Source organism: Oncorhynchus gorbuscha, linkage group LG15 (assembly GCF_021184085.1).
Source record: "Oncorhynchus gorbuscha isolate QuinsamMale2020 ecotype Even-year linkage group LG15, OgorEven_v1.0, whole genome shotgun sequence".
Classification (NCBI taxonomy): Eukaryota; Metazoa; Chordata; class Actinopteri; order Salmoniformes; family Salmonidae; genus Oncorhynchus; species Oncorhynchus gorbuscha.
The window spans coordinates 36,156,716-36,174,215 of NC_060187.1; the positions used below are offsets into that span (position 1 = coordinate 36,156,716).

Genomic DNA, 17,500 nt, shown 5'->3' on the forward strand with positions numbered 1-17,500 from the left:
TGGGATTGTTTTAGTTATAAATTAGTGTGCATCACTGTACAGTTGTGGCCAAAAGGTTTGAGAATGACACAAATATGAATTTTCACAAAGTCTGCTACCTCGGTTTGAATGATGGCAATTTGCATATACTCCAGAATATTATGAAGAGTGATCAGATGAATTGCAATTAATTACAAAGTCCCTCTTTGCCATGTAAATGGACTGAATCCCCCCAAAACATTCCCACTGCATTTCATCCCAGCCACAAAAGGACCAGCTGACATCATCATGTCAGGGATTCTCTCATTAACACAGGTGTGAGTGTTGATGAGGACAAGGCTGGAGATCACTTTGTCATGCTGATTGAATTCGAATAACAGACTGGAAGCTTCAAAAGGAGGGTGGTGCTTGGAATCATTGTTCTTCCTCTGTCAGCCATGGTTACCTGCAAGGAAACACGTGCCATCCTCATTGTTTGCACAAAAAGGGCTTCACAGGCAAGGATATTGCTGCCAGTAAGATTGCAGCTAAATCAACCATTTATCAGATCATCAAGAACTTCAAGGAGAGAGGTTCAATTTTTCTAAAGAAGGCTTCGGGCCGCCCAAGAAAGTCCAGCAAGCACCAGGATAGTCTACAAAAGTTGATTCAGCTGCGGGATCGGGGCACCACGAGTGCAGAGCTTTCTCAGGAATGGCAGCAGGCAGGTGTGAGTGCATCTGCACTCACAGTGAGGCAAAGACTTTTGGAGGATGGCCTAGTGTCAAGAAGGGCAGCAAAGAAGCCACTTCTCTCCAGGAAAAACATCAGGGACAGACTGATATTCTTCAAAATATACAGGGATTGGACTGCTGAGGACTGGGGTAAAGTCATTTTCTCTAGCCTCCCGGGTGATGCAGTGGTTAAGGGCGCTGTACTGCTGCGCCAGCTGTGCCAACAGAGACCCTGGGTTCGCGCCCAGGCTCTGTCGTAACCGGCTGCGATCAGGAGGTCCGTGGGGCGACGCACAATTGGCCTAGCGTCGTCTGGGTTAGGGGGGGTTTGGCCGGTAGGGATACCCTTGTCTCATCGCGCACCAGCGACCGCTGTGGCGGGCTGGGCGCAGTGCGCGCTAACCAAGGTTGCCAGGTGCACCTCTGACACATTGGTGCGGCTGGTTTCCGGGTTGGATGCGCGCAGTGTTAAGAAGCAGTGAGGCATAGTTGGGTTGTGTATCGGAGGACGCATGACTTTCAACCTTTGTCTCTCCTGAGCCCGTACGGGAGTTGTAGTGATGGGACAAGATAGTAGCTACTAAAACAATTGGATACCACGAAATTGGGGAGAAAAGAGGGGTAAAATAAAAAGAAAAAAAAATGTCATTTTCTCTGATGAATCCCCTTTCCGATTGTTTGGGGCATCCGGAAAAAAGCTTGTCTGGAGAAGAAGGTGAGCACTACCATCAGTCCTGTGTCATGCCAACAGTAAAGCATCCTAAGACCATTCATGTGTGGGGTTGCTTCTCAGCCAAGGGAGTGGGCTCACTCACAATTTTGCCTAAGAACACAGCCATGAATAAAGAATGGTACCAACACATCCTCCGAGAGCAACTTCTCCCAACCATCCAGGAACAGTTTGGTGAGTAACAGTGCCTTTTCCAGCATGATGGAGCACCTTGCCATAAGGCAAAAGTGATAACTAAGTGGCTCGGAGAATAAAACATTGATATTTTGGGTCCATGGCCAGGAAGCTCCCCGGGACGTTAATCCCATTGAGAACTTGTGGTCAATCCTCAAGAGGCGGGTGGACAAACAAAAACCCACAAATTCTGTCAAACTTCAAGTGTTTATTATGCAAGAATGAGCTGCCATCAGTCAGGATGTGGCCCAGAGGTTAATTGACAGCACGCCAGGTCAGATTGCAGAGGTCTTGAAAAAGAAGGGTCAACACTGCAAATATTGACTCTTTGCATCAACTTCATGTAATTGTCAGTAAAAGCCTTTGAAACTTGTAATTATACGTCAGTATTCCATAGTAACATCTGACAGCTCAGTTGGTAGAGCATGGCGCTTGTAACGCCAGGGTAACGCCAGGGTAGTGGGTTCGATCCCCGGGACCACCCATACGTATAATGTATGCACACATGACTGTAAGTCGCTTTGGATAAAAGCGTCTGCTAAATGGCATATATTATATTATTATTATATTATTAAAATATCTAAAGACACTGAAGCAGCAAACTTTGTGAAAATCAATGTTTGTCATTCTCAAAACTTTTGGCCACGACTGTACACTGTATAGACAGAGGGCCACTCACCCAGCCTTGTGTTGTGCCTTAACCAGCATAGGCTTTAGTACATTCCTGTCCAGTATGAAGGACATACCTGTTTGTCTCTTCTCTGTCTGACTGACTACATCATGGAGCTGTACATGTTGAAGTGCTGTTGTTATAAATTGTTATCCTATAGTTTCAGCCTCACCTAGCCTGCCTGGACCCCACAGAGACTTTTCTACAGCACTTTCTTCTTCTTCATAGAATTGAATTGCCAAACGGAACGGAGGCCGATGCATTTGTTCCTCTTCTTCATAGAATTGAATTGCCAAACGGAACGGAGGCCGATGCATTTGTTCCTCTTCTTCATAGAATTGAATTGCCAAACGGAACGGAGGCCGATGCATTTGTTCCTCTTCTTCATAGAGTTGCCAACCGGAACGGAGGCCGATGCATTTGGAGTGAAATGGCTTTATTGATTTGATCTGCTCCTTGAGATGCCAGATAGTAAATGACCCTGTCAAATAACCCTCCAACTGGCAAGGAGCGTGAGTACAGGGACGTATGTAAATCAGGGATATTATTGGATGTTTTGATGAAGGAACTCAGGAACTCCTGCTGATATTATTTTGAAGGGTCTGAGGATGTCATTTTAAACCTATTTGTTGTGCGGACGGAGCCGAAGAGCCAGCAAACTAAAATAAATAAAACCACCGTTAACCATAATATCGTTGTGGAGGGTCTGACGGGATCATTCAGGTCGTAGAAGCGTCTCCTTTAATCCATCACTCAGCTCAGTCTATTGTTTGTTATTGTGTGAGTGACTCTTGTGAACTCTCTCTCCTCCACGCATATGTGGTCATTGAATGGGGATGCTTTTTTTTCTGACTGCACCGCTCTTTTACTCTCCTCCCCCCTCTCTTTCTCACCCATAGCCCCCCTTTTCTTTATTTTCTGTCTCCCACCCTTCTCTTTCTCTTTACACTCATTTCTTTTCTCCCCCTGTCCCTCCTTCTCTTCCTCTCTCCCTCACTCTTTGTCTGTCTGAACACGTGTGTGATTATTGCTGACTGTGAATGGCTGCTGCTGCACTCTTCTCAGTCTATGATTCTGTTCGGACTAAAACGGTCCCTTGGTTCGCATCTCCCTAGCAACTGGCTCTGTAAACACTAAACCTGGATCAACCTTTTCTCTTTGTCATATAACATTCCCTGCCCATCCAGCCCCCACAACCTTCCTGTCGAGACTGACTGACATGGTGTTCAATCTGAAAACCCTTTACAGCAACCTACTTCCCACCCACCCAGATTTGCTCAGCATAACCCAGTCTGTACTAACGCTGTAGTAAACAGCTCAGAGGGGCTGTACGGAGCTGTGTCAGAGAGACAAGAAGGGGAGAGGAAGGCAATAAAACTGTCAGCTAGAGGGAGAGAAAGAGGAATGAGGGATCTTAACGAAGTCCTGCTAAATAAACTATTTACCACTGCCACCACCCCTCCCAGCACAAATCTCATCACACTAACACAGAGAAAAATGCATTATTAGATAGGGAAATGGGAGACAAGGGAGAGAAGAGCAAAATAGATGGAACGGTATGGTAGACAGAGGGAGATAGAGTGAGATAGAAAGGTGTTTTACATGAGAGATAAGGGAGAGAAAGAGACTGACAGAGAGGGATAAATGGAGGGAGGGGGGGAAGAGAGAGAGAGAGAGAGAGAGAGAGAGAGAGAGAGAGAGAGAGAGAGAGAGAGAGAGAGAGAGAGAGAGAGAGAGAGAGAGAGAGAGAGAGAGAGAGAGAGAGAGAGCTGCTGAGCTGGCAGCCCTCCACCCTGATTAACATGCCTCTCATTCCTGGTGCGGAGAATCAAACCAGCCACAGTCAGAGCTGGGAGTTATGCCTGCATGCTACTCATAGAAAGATTTTGTGTGTGAGTGTGTGTATAATTGTGTGCGCGCGTTTGTGTATAATTGTGTGTGAGTGTGTGTATAATTGTGTGTGAGTGTGTGTATAATTGTGTGTGAGTGTGTGTATAATTGTGTGTGCGCGTTTGTGTATAATTGTGTGTGAGTGTGTGTATAATCGTGTGTGAGTGTGTGATCGTCTGCATTCCTGTTGTTGTCTTTGCATAATTGACAATTACAATGTTACTTGATTGACACAATGTGTGGGTGTTACCATTGTACTTGTATACTGTATGTACTATACGTGTGCACCGTCTGAGACCTGACATGAATTCAACCAGAGGGAGAGAAACCAGGCAGGATACAGAAAGGAAGGCAGGCAGGCAGGACTGCACACTCCTCTATTAAAATAGATACTGGGGAATTTATCTCACTAAATTGGATGAGCAGGTGGCTGATTTCTGGGTAGAGAGAGCGGGAGTGAGGAGAGAGAAGAAAAGAGGGAGGGGAGAGAAAGAGAGAAAGATAGAGGGGAATGGATAGAGAGAGAGAGAGAGAGCGAGTAGGGGATGGGGGGAGCAGATGGACAAATGATCTGCTGAATAAATATGTGTCCAGGATGGTGTCTGATTGTATGTGTAGAGTAGTTAGTCTGCCTGCAACAAGGGGCTGTGGTGTGGGATATGATGGCTGTAGAATCTATACACCCCTCCTCTATACCCGCACTCTCCTCTATCAATCTCTGCTTTACCATTGCGTTGTGACTGTCTCAACCGATGAGGGAACAGGATATCCTGCATTTCTATTACATTTAGTGTCTCCAACCAGACTGTCTAAACTGGGAATTGCTTTTAGATATTGTTTTTGATGAAGCGTGAGAGTGAGATTTCTCCTGAGCTGATTTCCTCCTGGAATATGCTGTTACCGCCTGAACTAGATGTGGAAGACAAAAAGGGAAAGAGAGGATTGCTGTGGTTTTCCCATCGACTCTGTTGAGATACTGACCACATTCAAGTTATCTTTGCGTGTTCTGCTAGCCTTGCTGTTGTGTTCTTCTTTCCCGGCCATTAGGCAGGCTTCTTCTTATCATGTTCATTTGGTGCTGATGGCCAAACAGTACTGCAGTCAGCAGATTCAGCTCTACAGTGAGGAAAGGAGAGGAAGGAAAAAAGGAAGCATGAGGACATTTTGTAGATCTAGAAAAACACAATTAGTATACTGAGTGTGTCATTCTGAATCCCATAATGTATACATCCCTTCCTATCTTTCCCTCTCTCTCATTCCCTTCTCCTCCCTCCCTGTCTGTCTTACTTTCCCCTCTGTATCTCTCCCCCTTCTGACATCTCCTGCCCCTCCGAAAAGAAGGGGAGGAGGAATTGCTTACCTTGACAGCTTCGAGGCTCCCTTCCACTCTCCCTCCCCTATCCCTCTGACAGGCTGAGACCCAGACCGTTGTATCCATAATAAATCCATCTCCCCTCGTGATTCGCAGAGCGAAAGAGCAAATGGCAGCTGGGTGAGAACAAGTTGAGATATGAAGTTTCCCTGTATACTGACATATGTAAGACAATACATGGTCATGGGGGAATTTTAGGAGAATAATCACATCAAGGTTTATTGTGCGTATTGCTGCAAACCTCACATCCATTAAGCAGGTTTCTCTATTATTTATGACAGGCTGGAGATGACCTCCCCTCTGTTAGCCTCTTGCCTGGGTTTCTAGACGCTCATAGTGATGGATGCTACGGTATGGCTATACTCTCCTGTCACTCTCCAACATGTTTTTCTTTTACTTTTACTGTTTGAAGTAGTCCCCCTTGTATTTCCTGATTGATGTGTAGTTTACAATGCTGATCCCTGACCTGCTAATGATAGTTATAAACTGGGCCGTGGGTTAAAGGTCACTCTAATGTCCTGTGTTGTGATGCGTTTATGTCTCTCTGTGACGGAACATGTGTTCATAATGGACGGATAGAACCGATAACAACCTAAAGGTTGAAATGTCATAATAAACACTTTTTATCTGATGAGCTTTTACCAATGGCCGTTACCACTCCCGGAAAGAATGCTGTTCGGACCCTCCTCACCTTGAGATGATACGACTTAGAAACAGAGACCCACAATTAAGCTGCAGACTACTCCAGGCATTCTCAGACATTGGCATATTCTTCCTGGCTAGCTCTGCCCCACACACTCTTCATTCCTTCCAGCCCCTCAGTAGTTGTAATGATGATGAGTGAGAAGGTTAATGGGAGTGACATAGGAGATACCGCTACAGTAATACCTGGAGATATAACTCCATTCAGCAACAATAAGCCCAGGTATTACTTTTGTACTCCGCCAGGCACGGCTCTGCAATTCTGTCTGCTCAGTGCTAACCACATACCCTCAACAGTGAGATACTGTATATTCTACTCAAATAAATAGCCGATGATGATGTTAATCCAGCTATGACCTTCAATTCTTGTTCTGCTCTTAACCAGATAAATGCAGAAGGATGATGGCTTGTAACAACAATTAGTGGAAACTATATTTCCCAGGGTCTGCTGCTGAGATAAAAAGTGATGTAGCTGTGCTGTAAGAGGCCATGTATACGGAACAAAAATATGAAGTGTTGGTTCCTGAGCTAAAATAAAAGATCCCAGAAAATGTCCATACAGACAAAAAGCTTATTGTTTACATCCCTGTTAGTGAGCATTTCTCCTTTGCCAAGATAATCCATCCACCTGACAGGTGTGGCATATCAAGAAGCTAATTAAACAGCATGATTATTATACAGGTGTGCGTTGTGCCGGGGACAATAAAAGGCCACTATAGAATGTGCAGTGTGGTGCACAACACAATGCCACACATGTCTCAAGTTTTGAGGGAGCGTGCAATTGGCATGGTGACTGCAGGAATGTCCACTACAGCTGTTGCCAACATCCTTTTAGAGAACTTTGCAGTACGTCCAACCGGCCTGACAACCGCAGACCACGTGTGACCACGCCAGCACAGGACATCTCCACATCTGCCTCTACATCTGGCTTCTTCAGCTGCAGAATGGTCTGAACCATTTAAACTGTCGGTTTGCACAACCAAAGAATTTCTGCACCAACTGTCAGAAACCGTCTCATCTGCGGGCTCGCCGTCCTCACCAGGGTCTTGACCTGACTGCAGTTCAGCGTTGTAACTGACGTCAGTGGGCAATGCTCACATTCGATGACCGCCGGCACGCTAGAGAACTGTGTTCTTCACGGATAAATCCCGATTTCATCTGTACTGTGCAGGTATGGCGTCGGGTGGACGAGTGGTTTGCTGATGTCAACGTTGTGAACAGAGTGCCCCATGGTGGCGGTGGGGTTATGGTATGGGCAGGCATAATGAACACAATTGCATTTTATCGATGGCAATTTGAATGCCACGACGAGATCTTGAGGCCCGTTGTCGTCCCATTCATTTGCCGCCATCACCTCATGTTTCAGCATGATAATGCACGGCCCCATAGTTCCCACCCCATAAATAAACATAGCTATATTCTGTCACTCATGCATGGGAAATGGCTGTGTCCAAAGATGACACACACTAAGAATGTGTTCAAAGCACCCAGTATATCTATTGGTGTTACGGTATCTTCTCCATGGTTTCACCTCACAGACCAGCATTTCAAAACTAGGGTTTACTTAGATTTGTGTGTATTGGGTAGTTGTTGTGGAATTGTTCGATTACTTGTTAGATATTACTGCACTGTCGGAACTAGAAGCACAAGCATTTCGCTACAAATGTGGATCTTTCTTTTCAACCGTTTAAGCTAAGAAAATATTATGACCCCATCACTGAAAGATAAGATGTATGTGTCTTCTGTTTCTCTCTACAATGGCCACAAGCCCTCTACAATGCACATTAAAAGATTGGACCAGACCAGGCACTAAATCAACAATGATGTTATTTTCTACACAGAAGAGCATACTGTCAGACTATTTTGTAATAGACTGTTACAGCCCCAATTTAAAAAGTCAACACAGGCTGTTGATTACATCACCTTTTTACATGGTGGGGTCGCACATTTTTTGTGGTTGATAAACATGGGGTCATGGGCCAAAAAAGTTTTGGAAACCCCTGCCATAGACCCAAGGTCTAGTGAATGACCCTGTAGTCACATCAGTTTAAATGCAAACAGCCATGTTTTGTTTGAGTGGACTGGATTCCTGCATTGTTTTTACATGAAGGTGTAAGTGAGCGGCGTGTGTCCAGGTGGTTTAGTGTTTAGATTTGAGCTGACTGGCTTGTCCCTTGGTAGGAGAAGAAGGCGGGAGGGAGAGAAGGGGGAGGTTAAGCGTCCCGGGTCACTGGAGCAGATTTAGGGTGTGTTCAGGAAAGAATCAGTCCAGTCTTGGCTCTGTGCTCTTCCGCTCTCAGCAACTTTCCCAGCCTCCAACCTATGAAAGCATTCCTCACATACTTCGGCTTCACTTTCCATATATCCAACGTGATTCGTTGACTGGTCTCTGCTTTACTCTCTGCCCTTACCTTTTCACATTCGCTTTCTCTCTTTTTCTCACTTTCTCCTCATCCCGTCTCTTCCTTCTCATTATCAGTCTCCTCTCACTTTTATTGCTACTTGAAAAGCGCTCCAAACTGGATGAGGCTGTCTGTCATTGATTCTACACACTCCATAAAGCACACCCTCCCCTCTCTGATGTGACAATGAGCCGCTATAAGATCTATGAAGTGGGGCTTGTAGCACACAATATAGGGAATAATTCGTAGTGGGGAAAAGCAGAGTACAGTTTTTCACTGGCTCGGGCTTTTCTGTTCCCTTTTCCCATGTAGGTCTGCTGGATACATTTTTACATTTACAATTTAGTCATTTAGCAGATGCTGTTATCCAGATCGACTTACAGTAGTGAATGCATTCATTTTCATACTTGGGTGGTACTGGTCCCCCTTGGGAATCAAACTCACAACCGCAGCGTTACAAGTGTCATGCTCCACCAACTGAGCCACATGGACCCATTTTAAATATTTTAAATGTTGACCCATGGTATTGAGTTGAGATCGCTGGGTTGTACAAATCACAGATAAATGCACTCTGGTCATTAGTGCTTGTCTTTTTGTACCAGAACTCAGCTATTTACTCCTAGTGGAGATAGTGCTTCTCTTGTCGTGTGATGCCACTGTATAATAAGACACGATCTCCTGCAGCTGAATACTGTAACACACCACAAAATATTTAATTATCATTTATTTTTCAAGGACATGTATAATCTGGGTTTCCTGTCCAATCCAAGGTGTGATTTATAGGAGACGTGTCTCAGGGCTATGTATTGGAAGTACTTTCTCAGGAGTGCACATATTAGCGCCATGGTTGTAAGGCAGAGAGAAGAGAGAGGAATCCATGGCAACCATAATAAGGAACAAAAGCATTCAAGTATGAGCTGTGCCATATGCATGCTAAGCATCTCAACCCAGAGTATAGGGTTACTCTCTTTGTTTACCCAGAGCCTGATGCTGCATTGCACACATTCGACCCGCTGCCTCCCGGACTCCCTCCCTGCATGCCTGGTCCCTGTTTCCTGCTTTCCTTTCGTCTGTCTGTCAGACCTCTGTTATCCGCTCTATCAGCACAATATCACCCCTCATTAAGAATTTCTAAAGACTTGAGGCGTCATTGATTCTGGCCATGATTTGTTATCTAAGCCAGTGGCGGCCCCTCGTTGGTCATTCTGATGATGTCGCCTGCCGCCTCCCCTCCGTCTCAGACCCTCAATTATCTGTCTTAATTACTTATTTTGGAAATTACCTGGTTAAATGTCTGTAATTACATTGATCTGTGTCTGTGGGAGTGGACGAATGAATGTGTGAATCCTGGTGGAGTGGGTGTGGATTGTAGTAAATACAGTATAGCCTACAACTACAGGATGCTGAGGAATCCTTTACAGTAGACTAGGGCTACAGTTAAAGTAAGGGCCACAGACTATAATATAAAGGCTAGCCCTGTTCACGGAATTGACTCCACTGTAGCTATTTGTCATAATTATGAAAACATTTTGCTCTGGAGCTGTATGCTTCGTTTGGCCCTGGAAGTCTTCCGTATCTGCTTAGCTTGTTGTCCCATGAAATCCTCGAGCCCTCAGTTTCTAATTATGCTAATCAAATGCGTGAAACCTGCGATTTAGTCATACATTATTAATAAATAGACACAATGAAATCTTTGGTAATGCCGACTTACCACTTCTACTCTTTATTCTCCTCCACATTTATTTCTCTCTCCTCATCCTCTCTCGTTCCCTCTCCCCTCACCTCTAACCTCGTTTCTTCTGCTTCTGACTCTCTCCTCTCTCATCCTCCTCTAATTTTGTGGTTTGGGTGTTGAGCAATTAGTGTTATGTGCCTTCTCTTGTTCTGACATCAATGAGGGGAATTTGAGCAATTCCTTGTTAAGATGAGATCTCCTGATAAAGTTGTGTGTGAGTCACCACCTCATTATAATCATGGCTAGATGGCTCTACAATGGCTACTTGTGTGGCTATGCTGAGGAGAGACAGTTAGAGTGTGGGAAGTGTATGAAATCAGTGGCATCATGCCCATGGGGGGCACAAAGGCATGTGCCCCCTCAGATTGCTCCTGTTTTAAAAATGTTCAGATGTTAAATGACTGACTACACCACCTTTGTGCTCCCTTAGATTTCTCCTGTTTAAAATGTTTCAGATGTTAAATGAATGACTGCATCAGTGTTTCCCCTGGAAAGATTTGTAGTAGTGGGGGAAAATGTTGAGGAGAGCAGGGTTTTAGCAGGGGTTAGGGATCATTTTTATGTAGAAGTACTGAGAAGCTCAGTTCTGGTGACTTAAAAAAACAACAACATTGTACTCCAAAATGAATGGGAAAAAATGATGCTGACACCATCTAGAATATCATATCCACCTCCCAGAATGAGCCCAAATAACATATTGGTCAAATGATTTGGTTAAATTATATAGCCTATGCATGGTCAATATTATCAGGTATGCTATTAGCAATAAGCATTATCACCTGTAGCCCAACTGATAGCAGCATAGTGGCTATAAATAAATAGGCAACCCCATGCTTCAATCTATCAGTCTATCTGTCTATCCCCCCCGCCTGTACTTCTCACAGAAACCACTTCATCCCCTCCAACGTTCCCTGGTTGCCACTACTCTAGCTCAACTAATACATTTAAAGTCACAGGCGATTTACTCCAAGTTACCCTACAATTAGTCTTATGTTGCCATACCTACAAAATCATGTCACTATCACACATCCCTTAGAGGTCTGGAGAATTTTGTATTGCAAAAACAATTTGAAATGGTCAGATGGCTCCCAGCAGCAATATTTTGAATGGATGTTACATTTCAAGAAGCCTCCCCCCACACGCCCATAGAAGGGGTGCTGTATGTTATGTGCGTCACTGCTTTCCCTCCAGTAGTTGTTGCCTATGGTAGTTTCAAGTGCTAGAATTTCAAATGATCAAGTGTGGCAGACAGTCTGCGATTTAAAATTTACTGAAATTGAAAGTGGATTACGCTGGTAAAGTCAAATGTCACAACACGTTCTAAGCGGCTCTGGTGACAAACAGACTTTTTCCCTTGTCTCCATTCGTCCACATGGCAGCTGGCTGCGCTTTGCTACCACCGCAAATATCGTGAAGATTGCCTATTATTTCCTTTTTGTTAGGACCCAAGAAATGGAGGCAGTGGGAGAACCTATTCAAGTACATAAATACATGCATGTATTATTTTCTTTAAACAATGTATTATTGGCTAGCTAGCTAGCTGGCTACAGTATGCCACTTTGTAGGCTAACTCAACTGAGCTGCTAGCTAGTTTAGCTGTTTAGCTAAGTGAATTAAATGTCACAGTCTCCAAAGGTATTTGTAGATAACAGCCATGGAAGAGGGTGAAATTGCAGCCCTAGCTGTCAGTAAAGGGAGAGTCTAGGCTACTGGATAGCCTTGGCAGGTAATTTTGTGGGGTGACATTATTAAAATATTATCGAGTTCCGGTCCCTAGAAGGGAAAACTTTGAGGACAGAGATATAATAGCTACATAATATTCAGTGCTGCCTAATTTGAGCAAAATGAAGCCTGCTTCTTTGATGTTTTCTGTCCTCAGATATGGAACGCTGTGAAAGCCTGTTTGCAGATGAAGAGAGAGGTCCCAATGAATGTTCCAAGAGACTAAGGGCATATCTTATGTGCCATTGGTTATATGTGTAGGCCTACCCATGTTAGCAAATATTGTATAGAAAAATATAGTTAAACATCACACACAATGTATAATGTACAACCCTGCTGGTGGTTGGCTGGGTGTGCAAGGTTCTGTTTCAGACCAGCAATAACACACCTGATTCAGCTTATCAATCTAATGAGTTGTGTGCTCATAAAGTGTGCTACTACTGGGCTGGAATAGAAGTCTGCTCACCCAGTAGATCAGGGATCAGTGGAGCAAAGTTGTTTTTGGTCACATGAAATGATGCTTTAGTAATAATAGGCTACTTGTTACTACTCAATTATCTACATCTGAGTTTAAATTTTGTAAATTTTTGCAGACACTTATGCAGAGCAACTTACAGGAGCAATTAGGGTTAAGTGCCTTGCTCAAGGGCACATCAACAGTGATGTGATAAAGGGTTGATTATTTGAAGTGAAGTGTTTAAACTTGTTTTAACTAATATTCAAAATGAACTAGAGTCAATGTTGATTGATCACATATCACAATCCTGCAGTAAAGAAAGGAAGGGGTTCTGTCTGTAATGTGCCTGTGTTTCTGTGTTGTTTTCTCAAATCAACATTTCCTTTTCTTCTAGTTGTAAGATCTCCAATGTGTTTTATTTGATTGTGACTCTCTCAGTATATGAGCGATGTGAATCCATTTAGCAGCTTATCATATGGCATGCATCACCAATGCCGCCATAGGCCTACAGTATGATTGCATTCTGAAGCAGATAATAGCTAAATCCACACATTGTTTACATGTTCTCAATTTAAAATGATATCAGTAGACAATGTATATGAGACAAACCGTATACCAGATTTTGTACATTCATTTTAAGTGCTGACATATCAAATTGTTTTGTGCAAATCCAATCCTTGTAATTTACAGTTTGAAAATAAGGAGATTACATTTATGCTATAGGAGGTGATCATTACAGGTAACATTTAGGCTACGGGAGATGATCATTACAGGTAACATTTAGGCTACGGGAGATGATCATTACAGGTAACATTTAGGCTATGGGAGATGATCATTATAGGTAACATTTAGGCTATGGGAGATGATCATTATAGGCATTAACATTTTACCAGGTTCATTTTATTTGATTCATTTTAGTAATATTGCTTGCAGAATGATTGTAGTTGTTCCCATAGAGCAAAAACTGTCTCTCTATGTATCACTGACCCTTGATAAGATAACAACTGGGCTAACATAGCTAACCTTTTAGGTCAATAATATGCTGTTTTTATGAAAATGTTCTCTTTATAATCATGAGAGACATTTAACTAGCTAGTAGTTAGCTAGTTAGTTATACTGTACCTAGGTAGTTTACAAGGTTAGCTGACCTTTCAAAAAATAAACTTCATAGTGGCTAGCTACTTCTTGTCCCTCATGCTACAGTATCCTTTAGCCAAATAGCCACTTCAGAAATGTCTAAATATAGATATGGCCAGCATTGTAGACCCTGTCTCCCCTCTTGCTTTAGCTCATCTTGAAATGACAGAAATGCTGAGAACTTATTTTGTCACCAGTGCTTGTTTTGTTGACCTGTTTAGTCCTCACTCTTGCTCCTACGGTACTTATCTGGTGAACACCTTTGGAGCTCAGGGTTCCGACCCCTCTTTAGTTGATTTCTGCATTGGAACTTTCCCAGGCTTCCCACCTAGGAAAGCCTGGTTTGCGACGAGCCTACCCTACAATTGACACCGGTTACATTCATCCCCACTGTCCCCTGTGCAATCACACCGAATTGCGGAGTGGTAAAGTACTTAACCATGCCTCTGTTAAATACTCTGGGTTTAAAATGGTGCAGTTCGCACATATTTAGGAGTTGAGAAATAAATAAAGTAGGAATGGAAAGCTGGGAACCCCCTCTTTTTAACAAAGGTCATTAAAACTGCTATTTTCCCCAGGATTGGATTATGAATTGTTGTGCATTGCCTGCTTGTCAGAATGCATGTTTCCCTCCCTATGGCACTCACAACTTGAGAGAAATATTTCTCTCTCATAGAACAACACTACAAGCCGACTAGGTAAATGGATAAACTATTCTACTATGGGGTTGTCTTTCTATTCATTACTCTTTTTGTTTGCAGAGGAAAAGTTAATGTGGACTGTTCTAGCATCTTCAAAGTGTGCCTCGGTAGAAATATATTTTCATGTTCCATATTTATTTGCCATGGCGGCAAAGATTTTGCTAATAGTCAGTCCCTCCAGGATTTTGCATGTTTTTCTGTGATTTCTGCAGACCAAAATGCTTGATTTTGCGACATACTGTTATTTTTGTTGGAAAATGAGATTGATTTCTGTTCACTGTACTGCCTGTCAGCCATCAACAATCACCCATCATCTTCGCACATGAATACGGTGACAGGACAGGGGGAAAAAACTTTGTTGACTTGTGGTTGGATTGGGCCATTTTCCACGGTAACAGTGCAGTAATTGGTCAAAATTGCAAACCTGCTTTTGATTGGACCCTTTTATGCGCTAAATGTGCAGGGATTGGTCAAAATTGCAAGCTCTCGAATAATATGCGCCGATTGGTTGATTTTTGCATTGAATAATGTGATCGCTGAATCCTGGAGGGACTGAATAGTGCAGCAACACAACTAAATGACTGCAGCGGAAACACTGTACTAAACTTAATTTTTAAAGACCTGCTCCGGAACTTTGGCGACTACTAAGTAGGCCCAAAATGTGTGTAGTTATTGGGTTATAATACTATATACCAGTGTGACAGTTGTACTAAACTCCTAAGGCATAAAAGTTATAATATAATCAAAAGTTATTAATAATCATTAATTAAATGACAACTGAACAGGTAGAGGTATGCTTGATAACCTATGCAGAAAATGCATATAATTAGGCATAATGATTATGGCTATAGATTGCAGGAAAAAATCCATCTTTAAGTACTTCGTGCCCCCTCTAAAATAATGGGTGCATGACGCCCCTGTATGAAAGTACCCTTATTTGCATCTACAGTATGTCATGCAATGTGTTTGTAACCACAGTAAAATATGAAAAGGGTTTTGAATAAAGAAATCCAACCTTGAAGATTCAAATGTAATAATAACTACAGGACTACACCACTGAATATACCCAAGCATTCAATCATTTGTTTGTGCTGTCAGACACTGTGACTGATAGCTTTTTGTTGAGGTTTTCAAAGCAAATTGTCAGTATAAACAGTAATAATGTAATAAGCTAAAGAAGTGGCATCCTTTTCATTTTTGAATAGTTCATGTTTTGTTCAGGTGACACATTTTTGTTCCGGTGACACATTTTTGCTAACATCGTCACGCTCAGCTTTTATGTGAAAAGAACAGAAGCATAATCATTCAGGAAGAGAGGCAGAGATGGATGCAATGATAAGCATGGAGAGTGCTATGACTATTATACATAATAAAGAGCCACTACACAGTGTACTTTACCTCCAGCACGAAGAGTGGCTCTGTTCTGCTCTGCGATGGGGTTTGAGGTTTATGACAACAGTCAATAGCATTCCCCAAGGCTTTCCTCCTCCTAAGTGCAGGAGTAGTTTTCTCGATGGATTGAGTGCGTTAACTTAATTTGGCTATCATTTGTATTTTCATGTGCATGCTGTAGTACGGCTTCATAAGAAAATACCGGCCGTTTATCAACTGCCAAAGATGTAATAAAGTACGATCTCATCTTAATTTGAGTAAACAGTCGCCTGACACGCCTCACTCCTCACTCTCCCACTTCTCCCTGTCTCTATGTATGCATCTCTCTTTCTCTTCCTGTCTGTCTGTTTCTCCTTTTTTCTCCTCTCACTCCCTCTCCTGCCTTTTCTATCTCCACCCCTTCTTCTCTCTCTCTTTCTCTCTCTCTGTCTCTCCATCTACTGCCCTCTTGTTGTAAGCCACCCTTCCTCCACTGTGTCTCATGTGTCATTGGGCTCCTGTGGTCTGACTCTAGGCTGACTATCTGTCCAGCTGTAGGGAGAGATGTTGTGGGAATGCAGATATGGTACCTGCTTTGTCTGGACAGTCAGTCAGTGTGTGTAGTGCATAGTAGTGTGAGCCTGTCACACTAGGTAGGTGTCTGACTGCTCGCTGTCTTTCTCTTCATCTTCACAGACGCTGTATTCTGCTGCCGACATGTCAACCCTGGCACCACCCTTCTTCCTGCTGTTCTGGCTCCTCCGATTGGCCAGCACTGCGTTTCCGGAGGAACCGGGGCCTCTGAACTTTATCTCCATTGAAGGTAATACCTCTCTCTCATACTCAGCATGTATGGGTTTATTCTCACTCACAGGGTGTACAGCAGGGCTCCCCAACTGGTGGCGGTTTTCTTTGGCCCCAAAACTTTTCTGAGACAAAAATATTATTTGTGTATATATATTTTTTGTTTTGCATTTTCATTGTTGGACATAAAAGACTGTAAAATCACCAGGAAATCAGGTCAAAAAGAGTCAGGGCCTCACATGGAAGGTGTGGAGTAGTGTAAGGGTGTAAGGTTATGGAAGTAGGGTTAGAGTCTCACACGGAGGGTGTAGCTTGTAAGAGCGAGGTCTGGGATGACATGCATGGGTTGAGGAGTAGGGCAGTCAGTGAGTTGTGTGAGGTCAGAGTCGGGATTGAGGTCAGACTGCTCCCACAGACGGCCAGACTCTGAGCCTCCTCCAGACCAGAACAGAGCTGACTATGATTGATCACAGCTCAATAGTGTCTTCCAAACACCTCCCAGCTGAATTCAGACCATTCTCAGGCTATCAATGCTAATACGTAGGACCAGAATGGTCTCTGAAGTCCTGCGTGATTAGGGCAGATAGTGGGCCTCAGTCTATGCGGCCCACTAATCTACTCATCTGTGATAGGTAGATTAGAGATATGGACAGAATAGATTTGGACAGATATGGACAGAATAGATATGGACAGAATAGTGGGAGGACAGCACACAGAAGAAGGAGAAGGATAGGTTTTTCTTTACTCAGTCTCATATAGAGGCAGCAGTCTAGGCCTTTATCTGGGATGGCTAGATAGGAACAGAGATGGACAGAATAGTGGAAGGACACAGAAAAAGGAGACGGCCAATGAGAGATGGCAGATTCAGTCTCCCATGGTAACCCAGCTGATGTGTGGATCTCCCTCCCCTGTGTCCTCCCTCTGCTGATGTAACTCTCTCT

The 17,500-nt window shown here is 43.4% G+C and overlaps 1 protein-coding gene across 1 annotated transcript in view; it reads left to right on the plus strand.

The window, feature by feature from the left end:
• Nucleotides 1–17,500, plus strand: part of sema6bb (sema domain, transmembrane domain (TM), and cytoplasmic domain, (semaphorin) 6Bb) — a 155,343-nt gene that overhangs the window by 68,088 nt on the left and 69,755 nt on the right. Inside the window, 1 exon segment of the mRNA XM_046300982.1 lies at nucleotides 16,452–16,578. Coding sequence (XP_046156938.1) covers nucleotides 16,473–16,578 — 106 coding nt within the window. The 5' untranslated portion in view covers nucleotides 16,452–16,472.